Source organism: Oncorhynchus gorbuscha, linkage group LG07 (assembly GCF_021184085.1).
Source record: "Oncorhynchus gorbuscha isolate QuinsamMale2020 ecotype Even-year linkage group LG07, OgorEven_v1.0, whole genome shotgun sequence".
NCBI lineage: Eukaryota > Metazoa > Chordata > Actinopteri > Salmoniformes > Salmonidae > Oncorhynchus > Oncorhynchus gorbuscha.
This window is the reverse complement of record NC_060179.1, coordinates 85,907,159-85,920,622: the sequence shown is the minus strand read 5'-3', so window position 1 is coordinate 85,920,622 and position 13,464 is coordinate 85,907,159. Positions and strand designations below refer to the sequence as shown.

The following is a 13,464-nucleotide window of genomic DNA, read 5'->3' as shown; positions in this document are numbered from 1 at the left end:
GTGGTTCTTGCTTTGCCCTATTTTTTTTGCAGAAAATAAAGTGTTAATGTTAATGAATGTTGACTTTGGGATTTTTTTTTGTGGGGGAGGGGACTTTTTCCAGTTTGAGAACCTGCCACAGCTCTGTGTGTGTGTGTGTGTGTGTGTGTGTGTGTGTGTGTGTGTGTGTGTGTGTGTGTGTGTGTGTGTGTGTGTGTGTGTGTGTGTGTGTGTGTGTGTGTGTGTGTGTGTGTGTGTGTGTGTGTGTGTGTGTGTGTGTGTGTGTGTGTGTGTGTGTGTGTTCTCTTCTAACAGCAACCAACCACTGGACCACTGACTGACTCACAGTCACAAAAGGATACCATCATCACAAACCAGCAACCCCAGTCCCACTGGACCACTGACTGACTCACAGTCACAAAAGGATACCATCATCACAAACCTTATTTAGCCTTGTGTCCACCTCACCCCAGTCCCATCATCACAAACCTTATTTGGCCTTATGTCCACCTCACCCCAGTCCCATCATAACAAACCTTATTTGGCCTTATGTCCACCTCACCCCAGTCCCATCATCACAAACCTTATTTGGCCTTGTGTCCACCTCACCCCAGTCCCATCATCACAAACCTTATTTAGCCTTGTGTCCACCTCTCCTCAGTCCCATCATCACAAACCTTATTTAGCCTTGTGTCCACCTCTCCTCAGTCCCATCATCACAAACCTTATTTAGCCTTGTGTCCACCTCACCCCAGTCCCATCATAACAAACCTTATTTGGCCTTATGTCCACCTCACCCCAGTCCCATCATCACAAACCTTATTTAGCCTTGTGTCCACCTCACCCCAGTCCCATCATCACAAACCTTATTTAGCCTTGTGTCCACCTCTCCTCAGTCCCCTCCAGGGAGCTCGTCAGGACTGACAGCACACATCATAGACGTCATTTAAATTAATGAGCCTCGGGGGAGACCCAACCCCATCCTCTGTTTATTGGCTCTCTACATCAGACAGGAAACATTTATGAAAATGGTGCTCTCTTGTGGCGGCAACGGGGGAATGTTTATTGAACGAATGGGGGAGTTTACTGTAGGCAGGACATTTCTCCATGGTACACTCAGTTTGTTGCCTGGCTACCCAGACTCCTTGCTCTCCAGTGAATGAGTGTGCTTCTAAATATGGTTTAGGCCAACATAAAGATTCGATTTATGTCATGGACAAATGGGGGTAATTGCAAAATACATACCACCTTTGTGCTGTATGAGAGATGCACCTGGTTGAAAAATAATGTTTAAAAAAAAAGAGATTTTGGAAGAGTCTGTTTTTGAAACAAATGTTAGATGAATGAAAAAGAATTTACAGACTACAATATCCTCTAAGCTCCTTACCTGACACCATGACAGGTTAAACAAAAGCAGTTAGTCAACAACTAGGCTAATTGACTTAATGACTTCCTGAATCCATATGAATCGGATCCATCCATAGATTTCGCTTCCGTGTTTTCGATCTCTCCTTCTCTTTCTCTCGCTCCAACTCTCTTTAGTCATCCCTCTCACTTCTTCATTATCCACAACTCTCGGAGGGTGATGCTCAATGATTGGCTAGGTGGGGCGTGGAAGACTGGACGCCGGCTTTTTCTGATCCGTGTTCATGTTTAGACTCCACCTTTGCACACCCACGGAGCAGAAAGGACGGACAGCGCCAGGAGTGTGAAAAGACTCGGCCATAATAACCGGTGGCGGTGGAAGCGGTAGTAGCAGCGGACCAGAGACGAACCAGAGCAGAGTCAATACTTTTTAAGTTGTCTAGTGCTGAAGTAGAGCAACGCGCAGTAGCACCAGTTTCCCTCTTTGTTTTCATACATTTCTTTATTATTGCTCTGCCTTAAATGTTAAAATATATTTTAGCTCTGGCTGATATAGGTCTACGGAACTTTCTTATCTGACTTGTCCTGCCAGCACTTATTTTATGGTTCGCATTTACCCCTGAACCCGAGTGGAAGCGATACTATCTGGGATATTGTTCCATAAACCTATTCATTTAGTTTGTCCTGCGTTATCGGTGATATGCGTCTTTTCTATACGGACATTATTAGAGGAACTCATAGCAATAAATAACAGTTTATTTTATTTTATATATATATATATTTTTACAGGATTTTATTTATTTATCCCATGTTGGTTAATTTATTCCAGTAACCTAAACTACATGTAGCCTACCCCCCCCCCCAAAAAAAAAAAAAACATTTGGACACGTTTATATTTTGGAGACTGATTTGTCATTGAGAAATTATATTTGAAGGGACATATAGCCGACATTGAAGAGAAGGGATTGGCGACATCCAGGGCACCGAGAGCACCTGGGACAAATCGCGGTGGCGTAACCCGGTAAAGATGCTCACTTTTTGGATGCAGCGTGACCAAGGCCTCTGTCCTCTACTGGTTCTCATTGTTCTCACCAGTGGATATCTCGTCTCTGATGCTGGTAAGAAACGCTTTATAACGTATACCATTTATAACGCGGGCTATGTGGAGCTTTAACTTGACTGTGTTGGGAAGACTTATGACTGACACTCAAAAGCAATGCATTTGAATCCTTTGGTCCGATACGAAATACGGAGCATAGATTGTTTTGAATCGAGGTACACCTGCTGTAGAAGATTGCCTTGTTGCCCGAGCCCTGTCCTGATAGTGAGAGCTGTCAACACACGCATACATTCTCTCTCTCTCTCGTTTGTGTGCAATCTGAAATGATATGACTCGTTAAGGTTTACTGTATTGTTTGATATGTAGATTACCCTTAGCTACATGGTTTATTGTTTGTTTTGGAGATGAGCTTGGCTCCGCGGGAGTCCAAGCCCATAGGAATCGAACATTTTTAACTACAAACAAATAGAAACGCAACATGTAAAGTGTTGGTCCCACGTTTCATGAGCTGAAATAAATATATTCTCTCAAATGTTATGCCCAGATTTGCTTCCATCCCTAGTTAGTGAGCATTTCTCCTTTGCCAAGATAATCCATCCATCTGACAGGTGTGTCACATCAAGAAGCTGATTAAACAGCATGATCATTACACAGGTGCACCTTGTGCTGGGGAATATAAATAGCCCTTCTAAAATGTGCATGGAGGGGAGGAGATAAGAAGTTAGGGGAGGAGAGGCGAGGAGGAGTGTTGATTGAAGCCGAGTATGAGGCGAAATGAAGACGAAACACTTGTATCTTGTGAATTGGCTTCAGCCTGTATTTACCTGCATCAGTGTCCATCTCTTGTGTCTTGGCTTTTCCCCCTTAACAATAACCTCGGCCGTTCATATTACTGCAGTGAAAACTTGTCACGTCTCATCCGTTACCTCCGGAATTAGCACACTACACACTTGCCACTTTTAAGTAGGGCAGTGTAAACAAAATTATCTCGATGAGCCAAAAATGATAACAGTAGACCAATTATTATTATTTTTTGAGACTTGTTTGAGGTTTTACCTGAAATTATAGTTGTAACGATTGCGCCGAGAGTTGGGAAGGCAACTTCAGGGAGTGAGTGAGTGTTTTAATCTAATAAACAGAACAAAACACAGACAAGGAATATTAACAGACAAGAAACAATGACGCCTGGGGAACCAAAGGGAGTGACGTATGTTGGGAAGGTAATCAAGGAGGTGATGGAGTCCAGGTGAGTCTGACGACTCACAGGTGCGCGTCACGATGGTGACCGGTGTGCGCCATAGCGAGCAGCCTGGTGACCCTAGAGTCCGGAGAAGGAGCCCAAGTGACAGTAGTAACAGCCTGCTACAATCTGAAATTGTCAACTGTAGCTTTAAAATCTCTTGACAGCACTGAGAATGATCAATGATTTTCAGTCGTAAAGCCTGGTTTGTTCTAAGGCAACTTTAATACGCTGGTGTGGGCCTAGCTATGGTTCAGCTAAACGTCAACATTCAGCTAACAGCCAGAAACCGTTTATGTGAGGAAAATGCAGGAAATATTTTGTTTAGCTAGCTAGCTATCATAACCTAGCTGTTTAACCTAATATTATAATATGTATTACACTGCATGGTAGCGTTACTGTACTTTTATATACGGGTAAACGTTCATTCATATGCTAACGTCAGTTGATCAGGAAGCAAGCAGGAGGTAGCAGATTTAAGGGGTACGGAAGATGGAAAACATGCACTTTAATTGTTTGAACACACTTGTGAATTGTTGCATTATTTCAAGAGTGTAATATGTTTTAGAAGGGGGGGTGAGTAGCTTGAACTGTTAAATAGTTTGTGTTTACTGGCTAGTGGCTACTGTGATATTTACGGTCAGTTTGAGCTGTGGACCAAGATGTCGCGATGTCAGGATGTGAATTGAAAAGTAGAACATCTCTTTGGCCGCTACTCTCCTTGTTGTGGGAATAGAGCATTTAGGAGCGCAACAGCATCAAGGCTTTTTAGGGATGTGGTGTATTTTGACTTTTCAATACTATAACTCAGGCATAATTCAGAGATGTTCTGTGTAGTTTGTTAAAGCTCAGTGATACAACCGAGTAATGATAAACCAACCGAGTAATGATAAACCAACCAAGTAATGATAAACCAACCGAGTAGTGATAAACCAACCTGATAAACCAACCGAGTAATGATAAACCAACCGAGTAATGATAAACCAACCGAGTAGTGATAAACCAACCGAGTAGTGATAAACCAACCGAGTAGTGATAAACCAACCGAGTAATGATAAACCAACCTGATAAACCAACCGAGTAGTGATAAACCAACCTGATAAACCAACCGAGTAATGATAAACCAACCGAGTAGTGATAAACCAACCGAGTAGTGATAAACCAACCTGATAAACCAACCAAGTAATGATAAACCAACCTGATAAACCTACCTGATAAACCAACCTGATAAACCAACCTGATAAACCAACCGAGTAATGATAAACCAACCGAGTAGTGATAAACCAACCGAGTAATGATAAACCAACCTGATAAACCAACCGAGTAGTGATAAACCAACCTGATAAACCAACCGAGTAATGATAAACCAACAGAGTAGTGATAAACCAACCTGATAAACCAACCGAGTAATGATAAACCAACCGAGTAGTGATAAACCAACCGAGTAGTGATAAACCAACCTGATAAACCAACCGAGTAGTGATAAACCAACCGAGTAATGATAAACCAACCGAGTAGTGATAAACCAACCTGATAAACCAACCGAGTAATGATAAACCAACCGAGTAGTGATAAACCAACCGAGTAGTGATAAACCAACCTGATAAACCAACCGAGTAATGATAAACCAACCTGATAAACCAACCGAGTAGTGATAAACCAACCGAGTAGTGATAAACCAACCGAGTAGTGATAAACCAACCGAGTAGTGATAAACCAACCTGATAAACCAACCGAGTAATGATAAACCAACCGAGTAGTGATAAACCAACCGAGTAATGATAAACCAACCGAGTAGTGATAAACCAACCGAGTAGTGATAAACCAACCGAGTAGTGATAAACCAACCTGATAAACCAACCTGATAAACCAACCGAGTAATGATAAACCAACCTGATAAACCAACCGAGTAATTATAAACCAACCTGATAAACCAACCGAGTAGTGATAAACCAACCGAGTAGTGATAAACCAACCGAGTAATGATAAACCAACCGAGTAGTGATAAACCAACCGAGTAATTATAAACCAACCTGATAAACCAACTGAGTAATGATAAACCAACCGAGTAGTGATAAACCAACCTGATAAACCAACCGAGTAATGATAAACCAACCTGATAAACCAACCGAGTAATGATAAACCAACCTGATAAACGATAAACCAACCTGATAAACCAACCTGATAAACCAACCTGATAAACCAACCGAGTAGTGATAAACCAACCGGATAAACCAACCGAGTAGTGATAAACCAACCTGATAAACCAACCTGATAAACCAACCGAGTAGTGATAAACCAACCTGATAAACCAACCTGATAAACCAACCGAGTAATGATAAACCAACCGAGTAGTGATAAACCAACCTGATAAACCAACCTGATAAACCAACCGAGTAATGATAAACCAACCGAGTAATGATAAACCAACCGAGTAGTGATAAACCAACCTGATAAACCAACCTGATAAACCAACCGAGTAGTGATAAACCAACCGAGTAATGATAAACTGTTCCTGTCAGAGTCGGAGGGATATGGGTTTTTACGGAACCACCTGTAGCCCCAGTTGTTGCTCAATGAAACTAGGTTATCATTTTAATCACATATTGGTATAATAATAGGACTAAGTTATTATTTAATCACATAGTCCTATCTATATACCAATAAGTTATTATGTAATCACATAGTCCTATCTATATACCAATAAGTTATTGTGTAATCACATAGTCCTATCTCTCTCGCTCTCTTTGTCCCTCCTCTCGCTCTCTCTCGCTCTCTTTGTCCCTCCTCTCTCTCTTTGTCCCTCATCTCTCTCTCTCTCGCTCTCTCGCTCTCTCGCTCTCTTTGTCCCTCCTCTCTCTCTCTCTCGCTCTCTTTGTCCCTCCTCTCTCTCTCTCGCTCTCTCGCTCTCTTTGTCCCTCCTCTCTCTCTCTCTCGCTCTCTTTGTCCCTCCTCTCTCTCTCTCTCGCTCTCTTTGTCCCTCCTCTCTCTCTCTCTCGCTCTCTCGCTCTCTTTGTCCCTCCTCTCTCTCTCTTTGTCCCTCCTTCTCTCGCTCTTGCTCTCTCTCTGCCTCTCTGCCTGCCTGATAGTCAGTCGGCGGTGGGCTGGAGGTTTTTAGTCAGTCGACGGTGGGCTGGAGGTTTTTAGTCAGTCGACGGTGGGCTGGAGGTTTTTAGTCAGTCGACGGTGGGCTGGAGGTTTTTAGTCAGTCGACGGTGGGCTGGAGGTTTTTAGTCAGTCGACGGTGGGCTGGAGGTTTTTAGTCAGTCGACGGTGGGCTGGAGGTTTTTAGTCAGTCGACGGTGGGCTGGAGGTTTTTAGTCAGTCGACGGTGGGCTGTTCCAATAGAGCAGATAGTGCTGGACTATATCAAATGACCAGTCGTAGAATACATAGGGGGACTAAGAAACTCAATTTACCTCTCATGATGATACACTTTACCGATACATAAAGGCATAATAATAACAATAATAATAATAATAATAATAATAATCCTAATAATAATAATAATAATAATAACTAAATTCATTCATAACTTTAACATTATCTTGTCAGACTCTTAGGTTGGTTCTTGAAATAACGCAAAGCCTTGAGCACAAACCCAACTGTGTGTTTTCTCTGGACAGACAGAGAGACCAACAGACCAGAAAAGCTGCTTATGTCTATCAGCTCAGAATGAGAAATCAAATGTTATTGTGTCACATTGCTTCGTAAACAGACTAACAGTGAAATGCTTACGGGCCTTTCCAAACTATGCAGAGAGAACAGTGGCGGGTAACGGGTCAAGCAAAACATTTACAATTGTGAGGAATATTTTAGTTAATGAAGAGACAAATGTTTGTGCATATTTTTTTGTCATAAAGTTAATTTATGAAAATGAGCATTTATTAAGTTAGCTGGCAAGCTAGGATGACAGGAGAATGAATTTATAAGTTGTGTTTAATGTTTTAGGGATTTTCCTGAGAACCAGCAAACCAGGCTGTCATCTTGTGAAACAGTAGATGTAATGAATCTAGCTAGCTAAAGAGCCACATCTATTGACAGAAATACTCATAAATGTTTATGAAAATACAACTGGAATTACATGGAATTAGAAATATACTTCTCCTGCAACCGCTGTCAGATTTCAAAAAACCTTTACGAAAAAAGCAAACCATGCAATAATCTGAGTACAGCTTTCAGACAAAGCAGCCAAAAAGATATCTGCCATATTGGGAAGTCAACATTAGTCAGAAATAACATTATAAATATTCACTTACTATTGATGATCTTCTTTCTGATTGCACTCCAAGGAATCGCATGTTCACAAAAAATGTTTTGTTCGATAAAGTCCAAATAGCTTCTTTTGTTAGGGCGTTTGGTAAACAAATCCAAACGCGTGTTCAGGTCTAGCCGAACGTGGGACGAAAAGTTCAAAACGTTATACAGGTCGTAGCAACTTGTCAAACTAAGTATAGAATCAATCTTTAGGATGTTTTTATCGTAAATGTTCAATAATGTTCCAACTGGAGAATTAAATTGTCTGTAGAAAAGCAATGGAACGAGAGATACCTCTCATGTGAACGCGTGTGACTGAAAACGAGGCTGTTGCCAGACTCCTTAGTCAAACAGCTCTCCTTTCGGCCCCCACCTCACAGTAGAAGCCTGAAACAACTTTCTGAAGACGGTTGGCATCTAGTGGAAGCCGTAGGAAGTGCAAAATAACCCATATATATCTTCAAAAAACTACAAACCTCAGATTTCCCACTTCCTGTTTGGATTTTTTCTCAGGTTTTTGCCTGCCATATGAGTTCTGTTATACTCAGACATCATTCAAACAGTTGTAGAAACTTCAGTGTTTTCTATCCAATACTAATAATAATATGCATATATTATCATCTGGGACTGAGTTGGAGGCAGTTCACTCTGGGCACGCTATTCATCCAAAAGTGAAAATGCTGCCCCCTATCCCAAAAAGGTTAAACGGCTTGGAAAATTCCCCCAAAAGTAATGCTTTAGAAGCTTCTGATAGGCTAATTGACATCATTTGAGTCAATTGGAGGTGTATCTGTGGATCTATTTCAAGGCCTACCTTCAAACTCAGTGCCTCTTTGCTTGACGTCATGGGAAAATCTAAAGAAATCAGCCAAGACCTCAAAACAATTGTAGACCTCCAAAAGTCTGGTTCATACTTGGGAGAAATTTCTAAACACCTGAAGGAAAAACGGTCATCTGTACAAACAATAGTATGCAAGTATAAACACCATGGGACCACGCAACCGTCATACCGCTCAGGAAGGAGATGCGTTCTGTCTCCTAGAGATTGTGGATATATTGAATATTGAAGGAACATCAAGACATCAGTCAGGAAGTTAAAGCTTGGTCGCAAATTAGTCTTCCAAATGGACAATGACCCCAAGCATACTTCCAAAGTTGTGGCAAAATGGTTTAAGGACAACAAAGTCAAGGTATTGGAGTGGCCATCACAAAGCCCCGACCTCAATCCTATAGAAAATGTGTGGGCAGAACTGTAATAAAAAGCGTGAAGAAGCTTGTGGAAGGCTACCTGAAAACGTTTGACCCAAGTTAAACAATTTAAAGGCAATGCTACCAAATACTAATTGAATGCATGTAAACTTCTGACCCACTGGGAATGTGATGAAAGAAATTAAAGCTGAAATAAAAGCACTCATTATTCTGACATTTCACTTTCTTACAATAAAGTAGTGATCCTAACTGACTTAAGACAAGGAATTTTTTGAAGAACTGAGTTGAAATGTATTTGGCTAAGGTGTATCTTCCTCTCCTCTTCCTCCTCTCATCCCCTCTTCCTCCTCTCATCCCCTCTTCCTCCTCTCATCCCCTCTTTCTCCTCTCATCCCCTCTTCCTCCTCTCATCCCCTCTTCCTCCTCTCATCCCCTCTTCCTCCTCTTATCTTCCTTTTCCTCCTCTCATCCCCTCTTCCTCCTCTCATCCCCTCTTATCCCCTCTTCCTCCTCTCATCCCCTCTTCCTACTCTCATCCCCTCTTCCTACTCTCAACCCCTCTTCCTCCTCTTATCTTCCTCTTCCTCCTCTCATCCCCTCTTCCTCCTCTCATCCCCTCTTCCTCCTCTCATCCCCTCTTCCTCCTCTCATCCCCTCTTCCTCCTCTCATCCCCTCTTCCTCCTCTCATCCCCTCTTCCTACTCTTATCTTCCTCTCCTCTCTTTAACCTTCTGACTTCAACTGGAAACAGATTAAACAGTAAAATGTAAAATGCACCATTTCACTAATCAAGAATACTTTGGCACAAACGTCAGCAGGATCGTCTACAAAACAAATATACAAACAAACAAACAAACAAACAGGACAAACAAACAAACAGGACAAACAAACAGGACAAACAAACAAACAGGATAAACAAACAAACAATGATAAACAAACAAACAGGACAAACAAACAAACAATGATAAACAAACAAACATGACAAACAAACAAACAGGACAAACAAACAAACAGGACAAACAAACAAACATGATAAACAAACAAACAGGACAAACAAACAAACAGGATCTCTGAGCAACAACCAACACAAAGGAACACTTTGAAGGAGTCGGTAATTGAAAGAAAGAAAGTGTCTCCTGTCGAGAGGGCAGGGTCAGAAGGTTAAAGAGAGGAGAGGAAGGGGGATGAGAGGAGGAAGAGGGGATGAGAGGAGGAAGAGGGGATGAGAGGAGGAAGAGGGGATGAGAGGAGGAAGAGGGGATGAGAGGAGGAAGAGGGGATGAGAGTAGGAAGAGGGGATGAGAGTAGGAAGAGGGGATGAGAGTAGGAAGAGGGGATGAGAGTAGGAAGAGGGGATGAGAGTAGGAAGAGGGGATGAGAGTAGGAAGAGGGGATGAGAGGAGGAAGAGAGCTCCAATCATCATCAATGGGGCCGAGCAATCAGCTTCTTAGGACTTCAGGAAGACATTTCCTGAAATACACACATACCCACAACAACACAGAAACTGGGGAACGCAGACACCGGAGTGTACCTGAAACATTTAAATATAGAGGGCTATGTGTCTCACCACTTGGTTATTGCAAGGTTAACCCCCAGGGAAATCATGACTTAGCAGCAACAGATAGTGCAGTGAAAATACCTGAGTGTTTATGTGGTGTAAAATGAGCAGTTTTTAATGAATGTGAGACAGGTTCCATGTACAACAAGACAGGCAGAGATGGAGAGAGAAGAGAGAAGAATAATACAGAACAGTTTAATTACCTCTGGTTATGGACACTTTTCACAATAAAGCTTCCACGGCCTGTTCCTTGGACAGTGAAGATCTGGAAATACCGACATTTCCGACCCCTTGATCAGCTCACTCTCTGAAAGTGAAGAAAATAGCTTTTGTTTTGTAGATATGAAAACAACTGAGATATCTGCTGCTTTAGATTGAGCGGTCATGTCATTTTCAGGAGACGTGAATAGAGCACCAGACTGGTATTGTGGTTGTTGATGGGAAATATGCAGTGATACCTGCACCATGTACACGCTGCCTCTTCTCCATCGATGACCCGTTGCTCTGAGACGTCCTTTGACCATCCTAAAACCCGCATGGGGGCATCCTTGCCTTTAATGACGCTGCCTTTGTGGTCTAACTCTTCATCTGACTCTTCATCAGATTAGCATTCCCTGACAGACATATTGGGCTCTTTCATCCGTCTGTAAAACAAAAGCTAACCGTTACACTATCATGGAAAGCTAACCGTTACACTGTCATGGAAAGCTAACTGTTACACTGTCATGGAAAGCTAACCGTTACACTGTCATGGAAAGCTAAAAGTTACACTGTCATGGAAAGCTAACCGTTACACTGTCATGGAAAGCTAACCGTTACACTGTCATGGAATATGATTATGTTTCCACTATGAAACAAATAGGACATGAGTTGTAAGACCTCCAAAAGTCTGGTTCATACTTGGGAGAACCTACTTATGAGTTGCCAAGAAAAGAAAGTTAGATGAATTCAACTGAAAATGGCGAGAGTTCGTACCTAAATGCTTTTTGGTTAGCTTGAGAATAATAATAGCGTGATTTATCATTCTATGGTATGTAGAGTATGTAATATAGTAGAATGTGATGAACGACACTGAATCGTAGGAGCTAACTTCTAACTACTAACTACTACTAACTACTAACTACTAGTTATGTTAAAGTTGGACGGAAGACCAGTGCTGCTTATCTGAGATGCCATCATCACACAGTCCTTCCTCATAGGTGTCCGCTATGACTTCTTTGTGTCTGAAAAAAAGTTGCTTTCAGAACAATTTTTTTTGATTGAAAATAATAGCTGAACAATAGACTATTCAACCTTTATTAAAGAATAGTCTAATAGCTGAGCTAGGTGTGTAAACCCCCCCCCCTCTTTTCACAGAACAGATTTGTCTTAACGACCAAGAGGTAGCTACTCAATGTAATAAAGTAATGACTTCTCAAATAGGTTACCTTACATGTTATGTTGGCTGACAATTTGTTAGCTACGCTGTCCTTATGAACCACATACCTGTACATACTGCTGTAATGACATGCTATGTTAGCTAGCTACCTAACGTTAGTAGTTATACATCAAACTTGACATTACATTAATTAACTATAGGCTATCTAACTACACAACGCTTATTGACTTGATTATTCTCGTCATTCTTAGCTTAGCTAAATGGTATAGTCATTGTGCGTTCTCAATGGACATTCGGTTGCTTTCATAAATTCACTCTGGCGATCTACACTGATTTCAGAGCACTCTCCTCTGAGTGTACCAGAGCGCAGAATAATGAATTTATGAGCGCTCAACACCGGTTGAATATGTCCGGTGTCAGTAAATGTTGGCAAAAAAAGCGTAATTGAATTGTTCCCAGCAGATAGTTACAGTCACCAATGCTGTGGTTAACGCAAAATCTGCCTAAGCAGCTTTGCTAGGGTGAGTAAAATTGTCAGTGATCTCATTTGTGTCTGAAAGTAGCTAGCAAGCTAGCCAACGTTAGATGGGGCGCTTGAATGCTGGTGTAAGGCCAGAATGTTAAAATCAACCCTACTCCTCTGCCCAAATGTCCAGTGTGTGCTCTGACAACGCTCTGAATTTATGAGCGTCACGCTGTACAGCGCCATATTTTCCGTTCCATCCTTAAGGAAACCCAGAAGGTTTTTTCATTTTTCAATTAATCACCAGACAAAGAAGTTTGGACACCTACTCATTCCAGGATCACAACTATGAAATAACACCGGTCTCCTGCGTCCCCCGCATTCTGTAGTACAGACATGACCTGCTCTCCCTTCTGTAAGGAATTAGGCACTTTCCCATGTTTACTACACTATGTATTGTAGACTGCACAGTAGCCTAATAAACAAATAAACACAGTTGGTCAATAAACTAATGATCAAAAATTCTTTCAAAATGCAGATGTTGATTTAGATCCATAACGTATTACTATGGAAATAAATAAATACATACTCATTTACAGAAAACAGAACTATTGGAACAAAGTTGTGAAGGCAAACACTTTAGAATCCTCCAATCCTACTCACGTTTGTCATGCCTTGGTCATTGTATTTTGTGTTTTTGTTATATGTTTGGGTAGGCCAGGGTGTGACATTGGGTTTATATGTTGTTTTTGTATTGGGGTTTGTAGTATTTGGGATCGCGGCTAATTAAGGGTGTTGTATAGGCTTGGCTGCCTGAGGCGTTTCTCAATTAGAGTCAGGTGCTTATCGTTGTCTCTGATTGGGAACCGTATTTAGGCAGCCTGAGTTTCGCTTTGTATTTCGTGGGTGTTTGTTCCTGTCTCTGTGTTGTAGTCACCAGATAGGCTGTAATTA

The 13,464-nt window shown here is 41.6% G+C and overlaps 1 protein-coding gene across 1 annotated transcript in view; it reads left to right on the top strand.

The window, feature by feature from the left end:
- The first annotated feature begins 1,597 nt into the window (after positions 1–1,597).
- The window catches only part of LOC124039397 (netrin receptor UNC5B-b-like), a 258,195-nt gene continuing 246,328 nt past the window's right edge, over positions 1,598–13,464 (top strand). The window contains exon 1 of the mRNA XM_046355361.1: positions 1,598–2,462. Within this exon, the coding sequence (XP_046211317.1) occupies positions 2,372–2,462 (91 nt within the window). The 5' untranslated portion in view covers positions 1,598–2,371. The remainder of the gene's footprint in view (positions 2,463–13,464) is intronic.